This window comes from Ctenocephalides felis, unplaced genomic scaffold (assembly GCF_003426905.1).
Source record: "Ctenocephalides felis isolate EL2017-DRISC unplaced genomic scaffold, ASM342690v1 CF-g0.4_SCAFFOLD_01170, whole genome shotgun sequence".
Lineage (NCBI taxonomy): Eukaryota > Metazoa > Arthropoda > Insecta > Siphonaptera > Pulicidae > Ctenocephalides > Ctenocephalides felis.
In genome coordinates this window covers 30,961,509-30,983,406 of record NW_020537324.1, presented here as the reverse complement: position 1 = coordinate 30,983,406, position 21,898 = coordinate 30,961,509, and the positions used below count along the sequence as shown (strand labels likewise).

General features: G+C 28.3%; 2 protein-coding genes across 2 annotated transcripts in view; one reads left to right on the top strand and one right to left on the bottom strand.

The window, feature by feature from the left end:
- The first annotated feature begins 3,067 nt into the window (after positions 1-3,067).
- LOC113368024 (G-protein coupled receptor 52-like) lies at positions 3,068-14,724 on the top strand. Its single transcript, XM_026609590.1, has 5 exons — positions 3,068-3,164; positions 5,317-5,521; positions 7,815-8,229; positions 10,467-10,718; positions 14,467-14,724. The coding sequence occupies exons 1-4, from the start codon at positions 3,068-3,070 to the stop codon at positions 10,680-10,682; spliced, it is 933 nt and encodes a 310-aa protein (XP_026465375.1). The 3' UTR covers positions 10,683-10,718; positions 14,467-14,724.
- Positions 5,388-21,898, bottom strand: part of LOC113367075 (discoidin domain-containing receptor 2-like) — a 111,100-nt gene continuing 94,589 nt past the window's right edge. Inside the window, exon 15 of the mRNA XM_026608704.1 lies at positions 5,388-5,511. The gene's annotated coding sequence lies outside the window, so the exon portion shown is untranslated. The remainder of the gene's footprint in view (positions 5,512-21,898) is intronic.

The following is a 21,898-nucleotide window of genomic DNA, read 5'->3' as shown; positions in this document are numbered from 1 at the left end:
AAAGTTAATTGTACCGAGCACGTGTATATACAAACTACAGGAATTTTATGATTTGTTACAGTTTCGAACGCCGAGCCAAGTTGTTTTGCCACTGCGTGCGGCCGACCTTAGTGTCGTTTTTGGCCCGCAAATTCGGATATTAGCTGGTAAGCGAAGGGGTTTTTAAATATTTTTATATATATAAAATCGAAAAGATTCAATTGGACATATATTGTTACATTTTATTATCAACATTTATTAAAATAATTTCTGATCTAAATTTTTATAAAAAAAATCTTGACAATAATATTTATTAATGTTTTTTTAATCTTTGCAGTAAAACCTATATTGGTGTGAAATAGACATCAGCAATGGAACGACAAGACAATCAAAAGTCAATCCTAATGAAACATTATCAATTAGAAAGATCCCCGGAATCAAGCTGTGTTGTCAGCAAATCAAGAATTGCTCCAATGAAATCGAACAATGAAATTTGTCGTGAAGGTTTCTGAGGTAAAATTGGACAATTAATTTTATTGTGAATATTTACTTATGTGATATAATTTTATTGCTTAGTTAGCTATTTGTATATCATAATGATTGAATAATTCTTATCAATTGGTGTTCATAACTTCTACTAGTTATAAAAATTTCATTCAAATTTAAGTTACCTTATAAGGTACTTACTTTTATTCTGGATCATTTTCCAATAACAACAACGCCTCAAATACCATAATGATCTCATATTTGCAACAAATATCGTCAAAATTTTTCCAAATCAGAAACACACAGAGAAAAAAATGAGAATGCAGGTACTTTTTATAAATGACGATTATAAATTCCAGTGATGATAAATTGACTTTCCAATTTATAGACTTAATCTGAAATATTTTATAAGTTGCTGAGATTAACTGTAAAATAATTATATACAGCAACGATAAATAGAATTTTAATTGACATATTTCTGGAAATAGTATATATGTGAAATAGATAAACTAAATGCGATTACATGCTACGATTGCTCACCATTTACTAAAAAATCAGTGTTTATTTTAAAAATGTCTGTGGCTAGTACAATATTTTTTATTATTTAGTTTTATATATAATTTGTCTGATTTTTCTATTATTTATCACCAACTCCATTTCATAACAAATATCTATTCAAATATCCCAGATAATGGCCTTACAAATATTTATATGTACCATACGAAGTAATTTGTACCTTGTTATTACAGTTTTGGATTTGAGCCAAATTTACGTAAACTCATTTACAATGCCTCATTTATCATAATTGAGTTTATAAACGATTCATCATTAACAGAACAGAAATAAACACTGATTTGTCAATTTCAGTAATATATGTATCGTTTTTTTATTATATATAATATTAGGTGCCATATATAATAAAAGCTGTTATTTTTTTGTTACATGTTAGAAATAATACATTAACCATTTACCTGTGGCGCCTTCATTTGTGCATACAATTTTGTATAATCAGAATTGAGTCCTGACAAGAAAAATTTATCAATTATATATAGAATATGTTGCGCTGTTAAGATAGTGGATAAAATGAACGGTTTTCATAAATTTCAAACTTTGATTACTAAATTTACGTTTTTACTAAATATTGACTTATAATATATAACTTCATTCATACAAATTATAAACTAAAACTCTTACACAATGGATAGCATGCTAATCGAGTTTTATACTTTATTCTTAATGTCTAAAAAATCGTACATAAATCAATTCTTATGTTGCGTTTTTCAATCAGTACAAGGGTTTTTTAAACCGTTGGTATTTTTTTAATTTATTTGTTTTTCCGGCATAGTTTTAAAATTTACTACATGTATTGCAATTTAACAATATGTTTTGTTCGCAAAATTTGCAATTTAAATGGTTAATTATCACTGGTTAATTGTAACTGATTATTAATTTAATATTTAAAATCTAAGATATTTTACTCTCTTCTGAATTCATCTTCTTCTTTGTACTACTAAAACTATTACGTCTTCTTCTAATTCTGTCGAAATTTGTGCTTGATACTGTTTTTTTTTTCATTTTTCTTCGAAATTTGCGCACTTTATATACTAATGCATTCAATTACAATTATACTATCAATACAAACTCGTTATTACAATTAATTTTTTAGAATATGTCAGGAATCAAAAAAACGATCTCCGGCGTATGAGTCGGACATGCTACTGTTCGAGCTATGTCCGCCACAAGATTAGTGCTAATTTGAATCTTATAATTGTTATGCAAAAATGATATTACATGTAACCTTTGTACGGTGATTTGTCTAATGTGAACAGATTAATAAACTAGTGGGGTGCATGGCATCGTGCCTTAATGCAAATTGCTGGAACTTCCCGTACAGTAATTAAAAATCTTGGTAGGGAACCCAAAAAAATTGCACAAAATGTGTACACATTATTAAAGTCTCCATAAAATATCTGATATTTTTGACCGCTAAATGTCATTTACCTAACTTATTTTTATTGAGAGTCCATAACCGTTTAATCAGTTTTTTATCTTGTCAAAACAAGTAAAATGCTTTTTGATTTATTAAAATCGAACGCTCCGTTCTTTTAAAAACTGAGTTACTGTCTTTGGAACTTTTTGCCCCGTATCTTGGGAACGGCCAGACCTGCCTTCGCCAAAAACTAATCAGCACGTCTTCTTATCAATACCAATCGAATATTTTTTTAATTATTCCATTCGGTTTATCGGTGTTCACGAAATCGTCGACGAAAATTTGTATCCGCAAACATACACACACACACATACAGCCATTTTGTCTAAGGTATACCAAAATGTCCAAAATACCTTTGAAACGTAAAGATATATAAAATTAATCATTTTCGATTTTTTTGCGATTACTGAAATCATTGAAAATCTTCAAAAAGTAATAACAACTTTTTTTTTATAGGCTCTCAAAATGAATGCACAAAAAGCTTCCTCCGGGTTTATACTAGCGTTGCTATGGGTGGCGATCCGTTTCCCGGAAGCGGCCGCCGGTGGAGAGCGCGCGCCGACGGCCGCTCCGCAACCGGAAAGCCCCGGAATAATGTCCGATCCGCCGCCGATGGAGGTGCTGATACAGGCGGCGGTCATTTTTGCGATGGGAGTCGCCATCGTTGCTTCGAATGCAGTCATAATAGCGACTTTTATGAATTACCGAGGTACAGAATAAAATCTATTCGATTGAATGGAAATGAATTGAATTTGTGTTGTTCGGTGTTGTAATATTATATTTTGTAACGGGTATAATGTGTTGATTGATTTTACTTAAATTCCTGCATGTACTAATAAGTCAATATAATTAATTTGCATTAATTTTAAAACATTATTTATAAAATGAACCGTTAATAAAAATAATTTTATTCAATTGATGTGTACAATTTTTAATAAAAATTTCTATTATTAGAGTTGTAAAAATATAGATTTATTTTTATTACCGTTAATATTAATATTTATATCAATTGATTTGCAAAAATTGGTTTACGAAAAAAGATTATTAATATTATTGTAAATTACAAAACGAAACAAACATAAGAAAATTAACTATAAAACAGTAACTCTAAGGAATATTAAAAATTCAAATAATTAAAAATGCGCATGCAGTTTGTAGATTATTATTCTTTAGTCCTGTCATGCTTTCAAGTTTCAATGTAATACGACCAAACATACTTTACGGTGATGTCTATTTCAATATTTATTTTCACTAATAGCTATCTGTAATCTAGTCTAGAGATTAATGAGTAAAGAGATAGTAAACATTTTAAAATTGACCATAACAGCAAAGATACAAATAAAATGCTAGTTTTTAAATTTTTCTTAGTGATTAGTTTGATTGTGATCGATACCTTTAATTCGAAACATTGCATAAAACAACTTCAACGTTTGGATGAAAAATTGAAAATTGGAAAATGCATATACAAATTATAAAAACTAAGTTCTCTTGAAATAGTAATAGAAACTGTATAGGCAAATAATGATTAGTATTAGGAATATAAAATCGGAAATAGTGATTAAAATTGCATATATGGACAAAATGACACAGTAGCTTTATCTAAACATTGGCCAGATCTGTTACCGTTTCCGCGACTGTACAACATGAAGAAAGCCATAAAACAAACCTGTCAGATGTTGAGCGTCATTGTCACAGTCTTGTAATAGTAATCAGTTCAAACGTATTTCGATCCTTGAAAATTAATTTTGACCTCTTTATATTGCACATTACATTTATTTATTTATCTGATAAAATACTCGGTTTTATACTAGTTTAGGATTCCCCTCCCCCTTTCACTCCTAGGATAGGCTCCTCGCAAATCCGCATTGAATTTATTGATACACGTATTATATTATTACAATTAAAATCAATTAATTTATTTTAAGTCTAGTGATTTTGAATAATTGCATTGCAATTATAATCACGTGTTTATTGAAAGTTTGATCAAGTATTCATTTTTGTTCAATTTTGGACAAATGACATACTTGTACATTGGACACAATTACATAGTATTATTTCGCAAGCATTACAGGCCAAAAAAATAATACCTGTCAAAGGTAATTCTAACTTCTACTCCAAGTATGCAAGAAATAATTACTAAAAACGGATCAGAAGATCCACCGATAACAAGAATAGCCTTGCATTTGTTGCTAAACTCTCCTTTCCGCTCTGAGCCCGGTGAAAATTGGTTTCGATATATGACTTGTGCTCTTTAAGTTTATGCTTCGTGTGCTAATCATCCATAGATGATGAAACGATTTATTTGTAAACTGCTTGTTTAAAAATTGCCGTCTCAATGCGTCCTTACCATATATGTCATTTTGTCCGCACTACATAGACAAAATGCTTTCTGCAGATAATAGGTTGCATTTTACAATCTATTACAAAAGTTGCAAATAATGTTTTCTTTTGCTGGAAAAATTTAACACGTTTTGTAAATAATAAATAATATTAAAAAAAATAAAAAACTATTATGAAGATAAATCAATATTAAATAAATCTCTAACAGTTTCTTCACTAAATAATGAAACTTCGAATAATCATCGGCTTTTGGTTCTCAAAAAAATTCGATAATTGTAGTTTAACGATGACATGACGCACATCATGCTATTATCTAACATGCATACCTTTATTCACAACAATAACATCATTCTTATTTTCAGACACGTTTCTAAAAATGTACCTATTAATTATTTGGATGTTGTAAATGTGTCGGTGTTAGTCCCTATATGTGTAACTTTCAAAATATTCTAATTAAAACCGCTATTCCTTTATTGTCTTATCTTATTATCACAAATAAGATAACACAAAATTTTTCCTAGGTCCCGCCGAAGTTATAAACTACTACCTGTTGTCGTTGGCCGTGGCAGACCTTCTCTGCGGCATGTTCATCGTCCCTCTGTCCGTCTACCCAGCTCTCACGCAACACTGGATGTACGGCGACGTCATATGCAGAGTCGTCGGCTACCTCGAAGTCACGCTCTGGTCCGTCAGCGTTTACACATTCATGTGGATATCTGTGGACAGGTAAGAGAAAATGATACATTAATGTATATTCTTTCCGTAATATCAATAACTAGTGGTGCATGGCATCTTGCCTTGAGGCAAGTTGCTAGACTTTTTTCCTAACCACAGCGTCGTTCTCTAACAGTCGTATGTTAAAAATCTTGGTACAGAACCCATACCAAACAAAATTTGTACTTATTATCAAATTCTCTATTATATATATGAAAACATGATACTCATATGTATAATGATCATTTTTGACCGCCAAATGTCATATCTTTCACTTATTCTAATGAATCTCCGAAACCGCTGCTCCATCCTCTCCCAATATTTGAAAAGAAGAGCCAACCTGCTCTTCATTTCGTCAATTCAAGTTAAATCTCATTTGAATAATTAAAATCGGACGTTCCGTTCTCTGAAAAACTGTATTTCCATTTTTTGCACTTTTTCCAACTTTTTGAAACGGCTAGACCTCCTTTACCAAAAACTATGCAGCATTCTTAGTCTTCCCATCAATATGAATCGATTACTTTTTGAATCATTCAAATCAGTTTATCGGTCTCTCGGAAATATCGTTAAAAATTGTATCCGCTCATATATACGAACATACATACATACATGCAAACATACATACACACATTCACATATACATCCATTATTTTTAATTAGGAGGTATGCCAAAATGTTCAGCAAACTTTGAAACGTAAAGATATGTAAAAATTTTCATTTTCGAATTGTTTGCAATTAGTTTAACTTACCCTAGAGTTAGAAAATGTTTACCTTAATACCTTGGAGTTAGAAAATGTTTACTTTAACTTACCGTAAAGTTATAAAAATGTTTTGTTGAGAATCTTTATTAACTTCCCGTAGGGTTATACCCACCCTACTAGTTAATAATTATTTTAGTATGAATAAAGTTGATTGATAATCAAATTTACCTAAAAAACTTTCACCTTTCGATTCCGATGGTTTTGAACTTTTTGTTCTTATAATATAAGACTAAACTAGAGGTGCATGGCGTGCCTTAAGGCAAATTGCTAGAACTTTTCGTACCGATATTTAATATTTTTAACAGAGAATATTTTACTTTTTTTCTTGGACCTGCCCAAAAATTTGATCACTTCTTCCTTCAGTAAAGAAATGTAAAATGTTTTTTGAATCATTTAAACCAGATGCTCCGTTGACTCAAAAACTAAATCGACATTTCTTGCACTTTTGTCCTGCCTTTGTCAAAAAACTAACCAGCAAACTAAATATTTGTCTAGAAGAAAGAATATTTATAAATTAAATCTATATAACATTCGCAATTCTTATACGATAACCCCTAATATCAGAAATTTCTTTTCGCGTATGTGTATCACCTATACCTAAACCAATACCTAAACATTACATTTTACGTGGTTATACGCCTTATAACTACTATATCGTACGTTCCTTTACCACCACACCGTTTACGCTCAATCCTTACACTTATATCTAAACCGCCTAACATTTATTATTTTACGCCTACAATTTCGCTTACATACTATTTTAACCCTTACCGGGAATCGAACCCCGGTCCGCCGCGTGACAGGCTACGACCTTAACCACTCAACCACCGTAACGCTACAATCAACCGTCTTTTTTCGTGTGTTGTCGCGTCACCTTAGTATTAGTTACTCAATTAATTAGAAAATGCTCAAAGAAACAACAGTGTGTTCCATAATATATTTTCAGTGGGGAAACCCGATAGAGTAGTGGTTAAGATGCGTGACTGTCACGCAGAGGAACCGGGTTCAATCCCCGGTATAGGCAATAGATAGGTAGAGATAATACATAGGGCGTAAGGTAGAAATATAACACATTATATCAAGTAGGTATGTAGGGTGTCTGATATATACACATATATTATATAGATATATAGTACACAAATATATATATACATATATATATATATAGATATATATAATATATATATATATACACATAATATATAGATATACATAGTATATAGAATACAACATGTATATAGATATAGTATATATATATATACACATGTATATATTATATATATATATATAAATAAAATATAATAAAAATTTTTTTTTTCCAAAAAAAGTAATTTTCTGTCAAAGTCCTAGTTTCTCAAAAATCTAATTTTTTCGAAGTAAAATTTTTTCAAAAATATTAATCGTTTTTAAAAAATTAATAATATTTGGTACGGGAAGTTCCAGCTATTTGCCTTAAGGCACGATGCCATGCGTCCCACTAGTTTAATAATTATATGCATATATCAAAATAATTAAAATATATAAATCATTCTATTCTATTGCAGATATCTAGCAATACGTAAACCGTTAAGATACGAAACGGTGCAAACGAAAACTCGTTGCCAATGCTGGATGGCTTTCACGTGGATATCAGCCGCGATGCTGTGTTCGCCGCCGCTTCTTGGCTTCAACAAACCTTTGTTTGATGAAGAAAGTTACGTTTGCATGCTAGACTGGGGCAACATGGCAGCATATTCGGCCACTTTGGCGATATTAGTCTTAGGCCCGAGTCTAATAAGCATAGTTTATAACTATGGTTACATCTTCTCGATGATGAGGAAGATCAAGAGTGGTGCGCCTATTCACGACAAGGAGTACGCGACGGCGCTTTCAGAGAACTTGTCGAATCCGAGTCATATTATGAGCTTTGCTCTGATATTCTGCTTTTGGCTCAGTTGGGCGCCTTATGCAGGAGTAAAGGTAAATATATAATTAATAGATTAGAATATTTTATGCTACTAGGATAAAACCATATAAATTGCACAAATAGGTTAATGTTTGTATTAAATATAACTGCACTATGTTTAGAAATTTATTTTGAAATTCTGTTCAGGTTAAAAATTATTTGACGTTATTTGGTCCTGTGGTCCTAGAAATGTTATTTATGGTTATGAATCCAAAGTATAATTGTACAAAATTGGTAAGAAATAACCACAATAACCGAAAAATGGTCACAGTCTCACTGAAGATCTTAGGTTGGTCTTTAGGTCATAATTTTCAAACTACATGGAATAAGTTCTTTTTTCTAAATTTTTTCATGATATGATGTTGAGTTCTGGAACACCTGGTATATTACAAGATAGCAATTATTGTTTATTGCTTCATTTTGCATGGTATTTTTAATAAATATGCACGCTATGAATATCATTTATCATCCATCATTAGATAAAATATCACCTTTCACATTTTTATGTTTAAATATAATTCGTTGTGAATTGGGGATTGCAATGTATATTCAAATATTTTATTTATTCAAAAAAAGTTGTTTATATCAGCATTTTGAATGAAAATAAAATAATAAAACTTACTAAGAACGCTATAGTTTAAAAAATAATGTTATTCACCAAATTATTCATTGCACACATTTGTAAGCTTCTCTTTGCAACAATTCCCAAGATTAGAATATGTCTGGAATAGTTGCACAGGTAAGAGAGAGTTGCATAGAGATTCTGTGGCTGCATAAATTTTTTTAATTCACACATTAATTGCCATGGCAGTAATATATGTCTGATGCTAAGAAGTTCTACATGAGCCAATTCAGACATATATGGTAGAAGATCGCGTCAATCATAGGTGTCCGAAATGTTTCAAAAGTTTGGCTTTACAGAAAAAAAATGTTTACATAAATTTCTTAGTTTACATATAAGACTGACACACAACTTGTCGCGAATTTTTATTATAAGGATGATATATTTGTGTGACATAAAAATAGTGTGTTCCCAGGAATTTGAAAAAATTTTGTTTGATATAATTAAGTTTTCTTGTAGCATTTTTAACAAACCTATGTAATGAAGTTACCACGGTCCATGTGAACATTTCTCTGATCTTAAGGCGATTGATGTGTTAATACATTAGCATATAGGATTTACTAGATTTTATATCTTTATACAATTTGTCATGATTTGTTAAGTTTTGTATCTCGATTAGGAGGTGCTGGCTTTCCCAAGAGAGAATTTACGATTTTTAGTTTTTAATATATTAAAATATAAATATAATTAATATTCAAACTTCTGGTTTCAATAAGGCAAGTTATATTTTAGACAAATAGTATAGTTCAAATAAATTAGTGTAGTTAAGACATTTAGTAATGTAAATTTTCATGTCTAATAAGAAACAAAAGTACGTTATGAAATAAACATTCATTTTAAGCAACTTAAAATATTTGGCTAAATAATTAAAATACTAGTGGTGTATGATATCGTGTCCTTTTCGATATACAAAAAAAAGTTTGAAAAAAAATTAAATAAAAAAAAATTCTTGCTCCAAAAACAATTGTTTCGTTAACACAAGCAGAAAGTTTTTTGAATAATTCAAATCGGATGCTTAGTTTTCTCAAAAAAATGCAAAAATTTGGACAATTACAATAATTCCCCCTACGAAAAGTTAAAAAGACTGTCCAATCAATTGTAAAGTCATCTACTAATTAATTAATTAATATTTCGATTTCAAAAAGTATATATAATTAGTTAAAAAGATATTCAATATACAATATATAAAATAGTTATAATTTGAATAGCGTAATTCATTTAATTGAATTATTATTATTATTATTTTTATTATTATATTATTATTATTATCTCATCATTCCTAATATTGTTATTTTGTTATATTAATTATTATCTTTCACTTATTGGTTTTCATTCTACTTTATTGTTTTTCTAGTATTATTTTTATTATTCAAAAATTTTATTTATTTTACTTATTAATTTTATTATTATTATTATTTGCTTTTATTTTATATTAAATCAACATACTACGGATATCATTTTATTGAAAATTCTATATTTTATTTTGTGCTCTTTTTATTAAATTTATATAATTGTTCATTACTGTTACTAAATGTTAATCCTTTAACAGTTGTAACAAATACAGTAATTAAAAAAAATTAATTGATATAACAATCCAAGGAATAACTATTTCTTCTTGCGATTTATTAGATTTTCGAATACTTCAACGGTGGACGAATTCAAATGCCCTTGATGCAGTTCGTCATAGTGTGGGTAGGTGTCTTAAATTCATTTTGGAAAATCATCATCTTAATGACACTGAGTCCACAATTTCGAATGGCTCTGAGGATATTCTGCTTGACAATCTGCTGCAGGACCAAAGGACGCCTGCAAGCTGAGCTGATAGGCATGGAGCCAGACGACTGAGTGGAGGCGCAGAGGGGCGTATGCGCTAGGACACCGGTAAGGGAATAAATAATTGTTTTTTGTATAGAGACAAAAATACTTAAAATTTTATTAACTTATACTTATGTCAAGTAGTAGCATAAAGCGTTCGTTGTTGTAATTATAAGTGACCCGCGAACTCATTAGAATTAGCTATGGAATATATGATAATTTGATATGCATATGCTAAACGATCATTTTCGACCGCCAAATGGCATTTTTTTAAGTTTTTCCTGGATCTCCGAAACCGCTCAGCTTGCCTTCACAAAAATGTATTCAATATTCCATTTCGTCAATACAAGTTCAATATTTTTTCGAATCATTCAAATCGAGCGTTCCGTTCTCTGAAAAACTCCCTTATCATTTTGCCCCTTTTTTTATTTTCTAGTTCAGAAACCTTTAAAACATAAATATATAGAGAAGAAATTCAAAGAAGCTTATCCCAAATAGATATCAGTATATTGTAGATACAGATTTTGATTATAATCTAGTAGTTTTATAAACCACTAATTCCTTGCTTCCAAAAGCTCAAATGGTTCCAAATTGACAAAAAACAATTCTCTGAAAGTTTTAGCTTTTAATATTGTCTTTTAGATAGAGCGCAATTCAATCAAAGTTTTGTATGGAAATAGCATGAAAAAATTTTCCGCAGAGCGTCCAATTTTCGATAAAAAATGACACGAATTTTCACTTTTAATTCATTTGTTACCTAAAAACATTTTTTTTTGAATTTTTAATTTTTTTCCATGCTATTTCCATACGAAGTTTGATTCAATTGCGCACTATCTAAAATTCAATATTAAGAGCTAAAACTTTTAGAAAATTCATTTTTACTAATTTGGAACCACTTGGGAGCAAGGAAATTCGAAAATGTCTATATTAAGGACCACCCTATTATATATATATATATATATATATATATATATATATATATGTATGTATATATATATATATATATATATATGTATATATATATATATATATATATATATATATATATATATATATATATATATATATATATATATATATATATATATATATATATATATATATCTATAAATTCATCTGTATGTATATATCGATATTACAAATACGACCTGGTATTATATTGAGAATGTAATATGAAAAAAAAAGTTTTTTATAAATAGATAATGAAGTATAGAAAGGGCAAAGGTTAAGTATAAATAGCCACAATTGAAAGCAAACCAAAACAAAAGAAATCGAAACCTATTATGAGAATAAATATATAACCATTATAAGGAACAAAATAAAATGTTGCTTGGAGATGCACTGCTATTTCTTTCATTAATAACACTTTCTGCAAAATGTCTCTATGAAACATAATATACGTGATATTTAACCCCTTCGTTATAAAAGTTGAAAGTGGACTTGTGATACAACCATTACAAAACAAAAGTTTACGATCATTATCTCAAAAACAAGTAAATTGTGACATTTTTCAACGATACTATTCTAAAATAAAGAAAAAATTATGACAAACCAGTCAAAGCTTTAAATCGGGCGACATCAAAGTCAGGAGATAAAAGAAAACATTATCAAATTTTTAACGAAAGTGCTTTTTTGTCGTTACTCTTTTTATTATTAAACACGGTTGGTCAGTTTAAGATACCTAAATATAATTTTTAAGTATGAATTATTTAATTATTTTATGAGTTCTTTTGTTATTTTTAATTTAAACCCAACAGTTTTTTCATAAAATATTTAGAATAGCTCATATGCAATTGGGGTAAAAAGGATCACCTAGTCGTTAACACTAAAAAAAATAAGATAACAGTAATTAAAAATGTAAAATACATTAAGAAAGTTATTATGCATCAGATAAATTATATTAATAGTAACTTTGATAATGAATTCTTCTTACAAAGTTCAATATCAAAGTACGATGTTTATGACAAACTAGCTGTACCCGTTCACGCTTTGCTGTGATTTAGTTTAAATTAAAAAGTTGAACAGAGATGTGTATATGCTCCATTTAGTTTAATGTTACTACTATCTGTTCAACAACTTACCTATTCAACAATTTGTCTACGAATTTACCTATCAACTTGCTAATCAACTTACTGGCTTACCAATTTACCTATCGACCTGTTTATCAATACACCATGTTACCGATAAACCAGTTTACCTTTATAAATTCTTTGTTCACTTTATTTATTTACGCAATATAAAAAATTAAAGCTCAAATTGATTCTATGTTTTAGTTAGAAAACGTTTGTATGTGAAAAAGATAAGAGCTGTTTTTAGGGTTTTACCGGTAATTATTCGATTTTTTCTCGCCGTAAGAACCATCCTGGACTTCAACGAACATTTTAAAAAAAGAATTGGCCAAATTAGTCGAGGCGTTGTTGAGTTATGCGCTTACCAACACATTTTGCGATTCATTTTTATATTATAGATGTGCTCATAAAAATGTGTTTCAGACAGAAGTCATATTTATCTTATGGTCTTTAGTATTTAAAAAACCAATAATTCTGATTGTGATAAATTAAATAGAAACAACTACCAAAGCAGGATTTATGGAGTACTAAGAGTTGATAAATAATATATAATACTTACTTAGATTGTGATTTTATATTTTGTTGTTTAACCTAATAATTGAACTCCTCGATTTGACTGAGTAATATAGCTTTTATTTTATGAAATCTTTTGAAAATTAAAAATAAAATGGAGAATTTTTTTGCACCCCACTAACTGTCCCTTTTCACCTAGCTTATGTGGCAGGTGACAAAATTTTGAAAAAAAAGCAAAAAACATATTTACAATGATAAGTTTGACTTTTGCTGAAGATAACCAGATAGTTGTAAAGAGTTATTTGAAAAAAAAATAACTTTTCGAAGAAAAATTTATTTTGAAATATTTTGGAATTTCTGAACTTTTTTTCAAAGCAATCGTACTACTTTAACTGCATAGAGACGAAATATCGACGCGTCGCCGTCTAACGGATAAACATTGGTACGGAACCCATAGGAATGTAAACAAAATTTATACTTATTGTTAAAATCTCTATAAAATATCTGATAATTTGATGTGCATATGTCTATTAGATCATTTTTGAACGCCAAATGACTCATTTTTTTTACTTTTTTCTCCATGTCTCCGAAGTCGTTGCACCTGCCTTTCCAAAAATTTAAACAGTTCTTTATTTAGTCAACACAAGTAAAGTGTTTTTTGAATTATTCGGACGCTTCGTTCTCTCAAAAACTAAGTTCCCGTTTTTGGCTTTTTTTGCCGCATATCTTCGGAACGGCCAGACCTGCCTTTGCCAGAAACCAATCAGCACGTCTCCTTATCAATACGAATCAAATGGTTTTTGAATTATTCAAATCGCTTCATCCGTGTTTCCGAAATCGTCGACGAAAATTTGTATCCGCACACACATACATACACGCACACACACACACATACATCCATTTTTTCTAAGGTATGACAAAATGTTCAGAAGGTTTTGAAACGTAAAAATATATACAAATTTTCATTTTCGATTTTTTTGCGATTACTATAACTTGCCCTACGGGAAGATAATTAACACATTTGCGATGAGAGAATTGATTTTCGACTATTACAGAATAACAATTGCACCCGCATGTTGTGGATAGCTTTTTACGTTGAGTAATAAAGCACGAAAGAACAATAGATTACATTAAATTGTTATGTAATAGGTACTAAAACAATTCGGCTAACGAATATTTGAATCCATTTATCATTGTTAAAAATATTTTAATTTCTGTATTCCTTCATATAGCAAGTAGCAGCCGCGGCTAACCTCGGCGGCGGCAACGCCGCGGCAGCGGGCCCGTCCAACGGCGACAGCATCAACCGGACGATAAGATCGAGCGGGACATGAAGCATGGTCATCGAGAAGGTCTGCATCGACGGCGACTGGTATTTGTACCGGTCCCCCAGGCGAGGCGTCAACGATATCGAAATGGACGGCATGGCGCAGAGGACGGCTGACACATTACAGGAGGACGCCATGTGAGGAACGATCGGAAACATCGAAACAGAATAAAGTAGGAGGGTTTTTAGTTGATATTTTACGTCGACAATTGTAGGTTGTGAAATTTGTTATAATATATATTTGTTGTTATGATAACGGTTTGCAGAATATAAGCAATTACATCAATTGTAAATTTTATCACTTCGACAATAACATTTATGCTCAATAACTATTTTTTAATTATTTTGATTATTTCTATTGAATTCGATATATTCTGGTGTGTTTAAAAACTTAACACGTTAAGCGCCACGATAATTAAAAAAATCACATTAGCTATGGTAACATTCGCTATGGAAAGCTGTGTCAGTCTTATTATTTTCTGAGCCGTTATATATATAACTATGTTTCGTTTCATTTTATTGTTTGCTTTAACCCAAGAAATTTTTAGAATTTGCTGGCCAAGTTTTCGAAACTTACTGCAATTATATCGCTTACGTCTATGATTGAGGTGATCTACCAAATTACGTATGTCAGATATATATGTCTGTCATAGCCCATGTAAAACAGCGTCAGATACATATGGTGGATAACGTGTTGATAATATTTAATTGATTTTATACAGTTGTCATGAGAAAGTGACTGAAAACAACTATTTTCTTTAAGTAATGAATCTCTTCCACAAAAAATACCCAAAATGCAAAAAATTTCTTTCCAAATTACTTCATCAATTGTCAGCTTTTAAAGAAAATTACAGATGCATTTTTTAGACGTGTGATGTGCATGGACATTATATATAAAAAACTATTTTTAATTGAAATATATTAAACAAATAAAATCTTGTAAAATTTCATTAATACTTATTTAAATCTTATATATAATATTACATATTATATAAATGTTCATTTTGAAGCAACGATGCGAATACCAACTTACCAGCATGTAAATTTTTGTTTCCTTAGAAGCATTTTGAGATATATTATATTCACCGACATATATAAAGCACATGAATTTATTTTCAAAATAAGTATCATTTTAACAATCGCTTTTAATCCTACACCTTGGTAGACTAGACCAAATACTTAATACTTATAATACTCATGTATTCAATCAATCTAACTACATGTTAAGAAATTAAAATTTATCATCTTTTGAAATAGTACACATAGTTTGTATTCCAATCTGTATAGATATTTATTAAATAAGTGAATTTAGTTTTAGTGAACGAACGATTTATCTAAACAAACAATTCTTTTGTATTCCAGCTAAAATTTATTAATCATATGAATAGCGATACTATATTATCCATGATATAATATTAAACACGTCATAAAATGTATTTGAAAAAATATGCTGTTTTTGTTTCGATATTTTTGTTGGTAAGTTGGTAGGTTAAAGGTAATTTTACTAAACATCAAATCGCTATATGTGATTTAAAAGTAAAACCGTTGGACAGACCTGCCCAAAAATTTAACAATTTCTTCATTTCTTTAATACAAGTGAAATATATATTCAGTCACTCAAATTGGACGCTTTCAAGAACTGAATTGCCATTTTTTTTTACTTTTTGCAACAAATATTGCAACAAATATTGAACACGTTAATTGCTATTGCAGTCATATGTTTCTGACGTGAGAAAAGTAAAAATAAACGATGTCAGACGTATATGTCTTACATATGCAATTTGTTAAAAAGCCACGTTAATCATAGATGCCTGACATAAATAATATATGTATGTTTTGAAAGCTTGGTTTATCAGGAACAAAACCCTAAACATTTCTTCAGATTTATAAGACTGACACGGATTATCAAGAAAAAAAGTTTTGATTAAAGATTATGTCAGCCATATATGTGTTACATGAAAATAGTGTGTTTCCAGTTTTCTTAATACATTTTTAAAATATTTCTGATACCGGGGCGATTAACGTGTTAAAAACACATCAATAAAACAATAATGAAAAATATCAATTAAGATTTAATTTCTCAACTTTTAATTTTTTATTTCAACCTTTTTCAATTCAATATAATAAATTCTAAAGATTAAAAACACATATATTTTAAAAATCTATTTATAAAATGCAAGACACCACTTTATTAAAATTCTGTAGTATGAAAAATAAATAGGATATTATGAGAAGATTCAATTTAAGCATTACACAATTAAGCTTTATATGGATAAGCAAATCAATAAAAATAGTTCAATTGATCTTCACGCTATACAATCCATTTTGATAACGACACCCGCCTTTTAAAAAATCAAATTCACTGCTAATATCGTGTTTTTAGAAAACACACCTGTGTAATAATAAACGATTAAGCAAACGCAATTATTAATTTTAGAAGCACCTTTATGCTCAAAATTTATCTTGCATAATATAAGTGTTTACTTAAATTTAATGATATATTCGTGTATATTATTATATATCAGTATTACTGTACGTAATTAATACAATAATTATTTCAACAATCAATTAGGAGCTATTATTAATGAAAGTAATGAGAGATGAATCATGTAATAGTATAGTGGGTTTTCGTAATGCAAAAAATCTTACATTTTAAAAACTGGTGAATGAGATTTGATGAAAAATATCATTATTATTATATTTTGATGACACATTGAAATTTTTGAACTGGTTTGAATAACTCTTTGCATCAAAAAAATTGGACACTCTCATAGCTGCGTTTTCCAATTATAAATTTAGATTTAATTATATTTTTATTTTGAATCTCTTTTTGCAAACTGTTTTAAATTTCCGTTTTATTTCTTATATTACCAATCTTACCAATGTTCATCAGAAAATTTATTAATTAAATGTTATTTTGATAAAAAATAAAAATAGTATATTATAATGGAAAACCCTCTAGTAGACAAAGAATAATTTTCAAGTCCATTATCAAAGTTGGAAAATCGATTGGTTGAATAGAAAAGATAGTAAGATAAGATAAAATAAAATAATAAATATTAATGCAGTAAATTATTATTGTTTGTACAAAATGTCAAATATATTCTTTTAGATCGATTTATTATTCAAGCATGATGATTTTTAAAAATTGTTAAGATATATGATGATTATGGTTGTTCATAAACAAATAGGGTTGAGCGGGACTTAAAGGTCTACGAGTAAAAATGCTCACCAACATTATCCCAAAAAGAAGTAATTTTTTTGACAATAATATTTGAAAGTAGAGGGCAAAGGATATATAACAAAGCATTGTCATAAATCGAGCGACCTCATTACTATAAAATAAACAACCAAATTGTAAATTTTGTAACAAAAGTATTTTTTTGTTGCTAGTATTTTGTTTTTGAGCACGGTTGTTTAGTTCACGATGCCTGAATATAATTTTTAATATGCGATATTTAATTTCTTTATAATATAAAATGTTATGTTTAAGTTAGGTTTAGCGGTTTTTTATATAACCTTTAAAATAGCTTACATATAGTTGGAGTGATAGTTGGACCTTTGTGCCCCTCTGGACATCGGTGTATATATTTTTTTAAAGAAATATGATCGGTTCAGGGACTATTTGTCCAGTAATTTCGGAAGAATTAAACTTGAATATGAAGATTGAATCTAACAATAATTATCAAAAATTTAAAAAAAAATCTCTAAAGAGCGTTCACTTTATAATTTGCAATTTACTATATTTTTTGGTATTTTAATGACTTTTCTTTTTAAAATAAATTCAGTGCTTTATTTAATTTTTTTTATAAATATTGTGTTGTTTCTATTAAAAAATCAATTTTTTTCTTATATCATATTTTCTTTGCAATACAAAAACCCACTACTCTCGACAAGCTATATTTGCCCTCAGGCTGATTTAGAAATTTTAGATATAAAGTAAGATTATATAATATTATATAAAGCTTTCTTGAATTTCCAATCACGCTATATAACCATATATAAAAAATGTAAGTTTAATATCACTATTCTTCCAGTGTACATTTTAAATATATTGTTAATGTAAATACGAAAAGTCAAAATATTGGTGATATGAATCGAATTTCTTGCCCTAATATTTGTTATTGCATTTTGCAATAATAGTTATTGTAGTTGTATTTGTTTCGAGATATATTTTTATAAATGTAGGATGTATTTGTTATACAATTTCATTAGAATTAAAAATATTTTATTGATATTTATTTTTTTATCAATTAGAACGTTATAGCTAGATCATCAGTGACTATCCTAGTACATAAATTCGATACTACAAAGTACTAAAATTTGTGGAATAATTTTTTTTTTGATATAGAAATAAAGATAGTAGATTCCAACAACTTTGTTTGAATTGTTAATAAAATTAACTAATTTTCAATCGCGATTTTTATAATAATTAAATATAGTCAGTTTCACATCCAGCTATTTTCACTCAAATATTATGACGAAAGTTAGTTTGAAGATTTTCTCAACACTAGTAAATTAAAAAATGATAGTCACTAGATGTCTAGCTATAAATGAATTTATTTCTAATAATCAACATCTAATTTAATTTTTTGCAAAAATATATAAAATATCAACAAAAAAAATGAATTAGTATAGTAAAAATTACTAACAGTAATCTCTATTACCAAAGGCTCATGAATCGTGATTATAATGTATAATTTACATTGATAAATATACTTGATAGTTTAGCAGATTACAAAAGTCTTTTTCAAAATAATTTTCAACGTAATTCAGATTCATTAAACCCGCAAAGCATTAAAAGACATTGGATATCAGATCTGGAAAATAATTGTCGTGATATTGTTTAAAATTTGTAAATGGAATTCGATGTCATAGTCTGTGTTATCTAATATTAGAAATAGGTTTAAAAATACTATATAATTGTACATATTAATATATAAGGTGCACGTATTATAATATAAAGTTTACTATTAAGTTTTTAAAGACATTTTGTTACAGAATAATAAGAATGGAAATCAGCTGTTTAAAAATTTAGGTCGGCATTTGTAATCAGAAGTGTATATAAAATATAAATATGGGGCTTTGATAATGATAGAAAAGATCATAAAGCATTTATTTACAACACACCAATTAACTATTGAATCGAGTAGAGAAAAAAGCTTGGAAACACCTCCTCGATTATTAAATTTAATATAAGATACATTTATTTTAATAATATTATTAATTTTATCAAGTTTGTTCACTTCTTCATTCACAAAAAATCCAACAATTAAACAATTACTGTTGCAAGACGGTTAATGTTGAAAAATCAATTTTTAAGTTAAAATTGAAGTAAAATTTTTCACAAGTTCCACAAATCAATAAATGTAATTCTAATTCGTTCACGTATTTTCCAACCATTAATTTCAACAGAATAAGAAGTATTTTATATTTACGTACAAGGCTTCTTTTACTCGTTATTTTTGTAAATATATTTTTCATAGAAAAATTAGTTATAAAATATATTAAGTTATTATTAATTACCTAAATATTAAGAAATGTTCTAACTAATAATTAATTTTTATTTTTACTGTTAAATGCACGTGTTAAGAAAGCAATTAGGTTTATATTTAGTGGCTATATGTTTTTATATTATTTAAAATATTACAATCTAATATGATTATAGCTGAATGTATTATTATAATTATAGTTCTGAATTTTTAATTGTAAATCTTAATTCACAAGTTTATTCCTTTTAGTAAAACCTGTATCACATAAGAAAAGATAAGCTCTGACAAATTATTAATTTATTAAGTTTTTGGATAATTTTGAATAATTTTGTACTATGCCAATAAGGATTTTTTGATTTAATATGCTGAACAAGTTATAAAGATTTAAATTCTTCATTTTATAAATAATAATCATCATTAGTAGTTAAATGAGATATTGATTGAATGTTGTTCCATACGGGATAGCTATAAAAATATTTCTGGCATGTTTCCCAAAACATAAAAATCAGTGGGCATATTTCTGAATATTATTTCAGTTTTAATTTAAGAAAGAAATGAGTAGTTTTAAAAAATTTAAAATTATGTTAAAACGAAAATATTTAATATTTAAAAATATGCACTAAATTGCTTTATGCACTTAATTGTTATTATTGCCTAATATTTCATAATCGTTGTAAAGAACCTAAATTGCATTTCTATTATTTACTAAAATCATGATGATTCTGTTTTAAATGCTTTCCTACAAAAACTGTACTTGGTATAAATTATTTCAAAGTCTAAAGGGCCAACTTCAAAAATATACATATACAAACAAATTTGTATATAAACACTAAAAGCTATTTAAAAACGTGCTTTTTAATAACCATATATTTTTTTATAATTTAGTATCAACTAATTGTTTATATATGTACTCTTAAGCACGTGTACTTATAAATGTGTATATCATATGAAATAGTTATAAGTCGTCTACTAAATATTAGATATGAATTGTTATCAAGCGATTCTGCCAAATTTCCATTACTCAGTTATTTCCTAATTAGGGTAACAAAACATTTAAATTGGGCCTAAATTAATTTCACACCATTCACATTATGGAGTAACTATTTAAATATTTGAGCAAAGTATATTCTGAATGTAAATCAATGTTTTGTGTACGCTTACATTATTTAGAAAAATTTTAATAGCCAAGTACAAAATACAACAAATAGCTATATACTTAGTGACCTGATGTAGATTTAGGCAAATGAAACAAGTTCGAGAGTGATATGTGATACACTTCATAATTTAAAAGTTATTTTATGATATAAAGATTGATAGTTTTTATAGAGGTAGAGAAAATGTCAAACATTTAATTTAATAGTATACAAGGGTACATGCATATATACTAGGGTGGTCCTCAATATGGATAATTTGGAATTGTTTGCTCCCAGGGGCTCAAAAGGTTCAAAATGGATTAAACAGAAGTCTCTCAAAGTTTTAGGACTTAATATTAACTTTAAGATAGTGCGCACTCCAACCAAAGTTTCTTGGCTTTTTTTAAGTAAATATTTATTTTATGAGATATATCAAATTTTTGTTGTTAATTGTTTATTCCTGATCAAAATAAGCAAATACAATGTTATTCCCAGAGTTTTGATTTACTTGTCACTTAGTTATAAAGTCTAAAAGCGAATGGAATTTTAACCATGTTATTTCCACAAGATACTTTGTTGGATTGCGGACTATCCTAAAGTTAATATTAAGAGCTAGAACTTTCACGTTTTTTTTTGTCATTTTGGAAGTACTTGAGCCCCTGGAAACATTTTTTTTTTAAATCCATTCTAGGGCTATCCTAATATATATGTA

Coding starts and splice junctions, on each gene's coding strand:
- LOC113368024 (XM_026609590.1), top strand. CDS start 3,068: ATGGAGGTGCTGATACAGGCGGCGGTCATTTTTGCGATGGGAGTCGCC. Junction 5,522..7,814: donor ATGTGGATATCTGTGGACAG/GTAAGAGAAAAT, acceptor ATTCTATTGCAG/ATATCTAGCAATACGTAAAC. Junction 8,230..10,466: donor CGCCTTATGCAGGAGTAAAG/GTAAATATATAA, acceptor GCGATTTATTAG/ATTTTCGAATACTTCAACGG.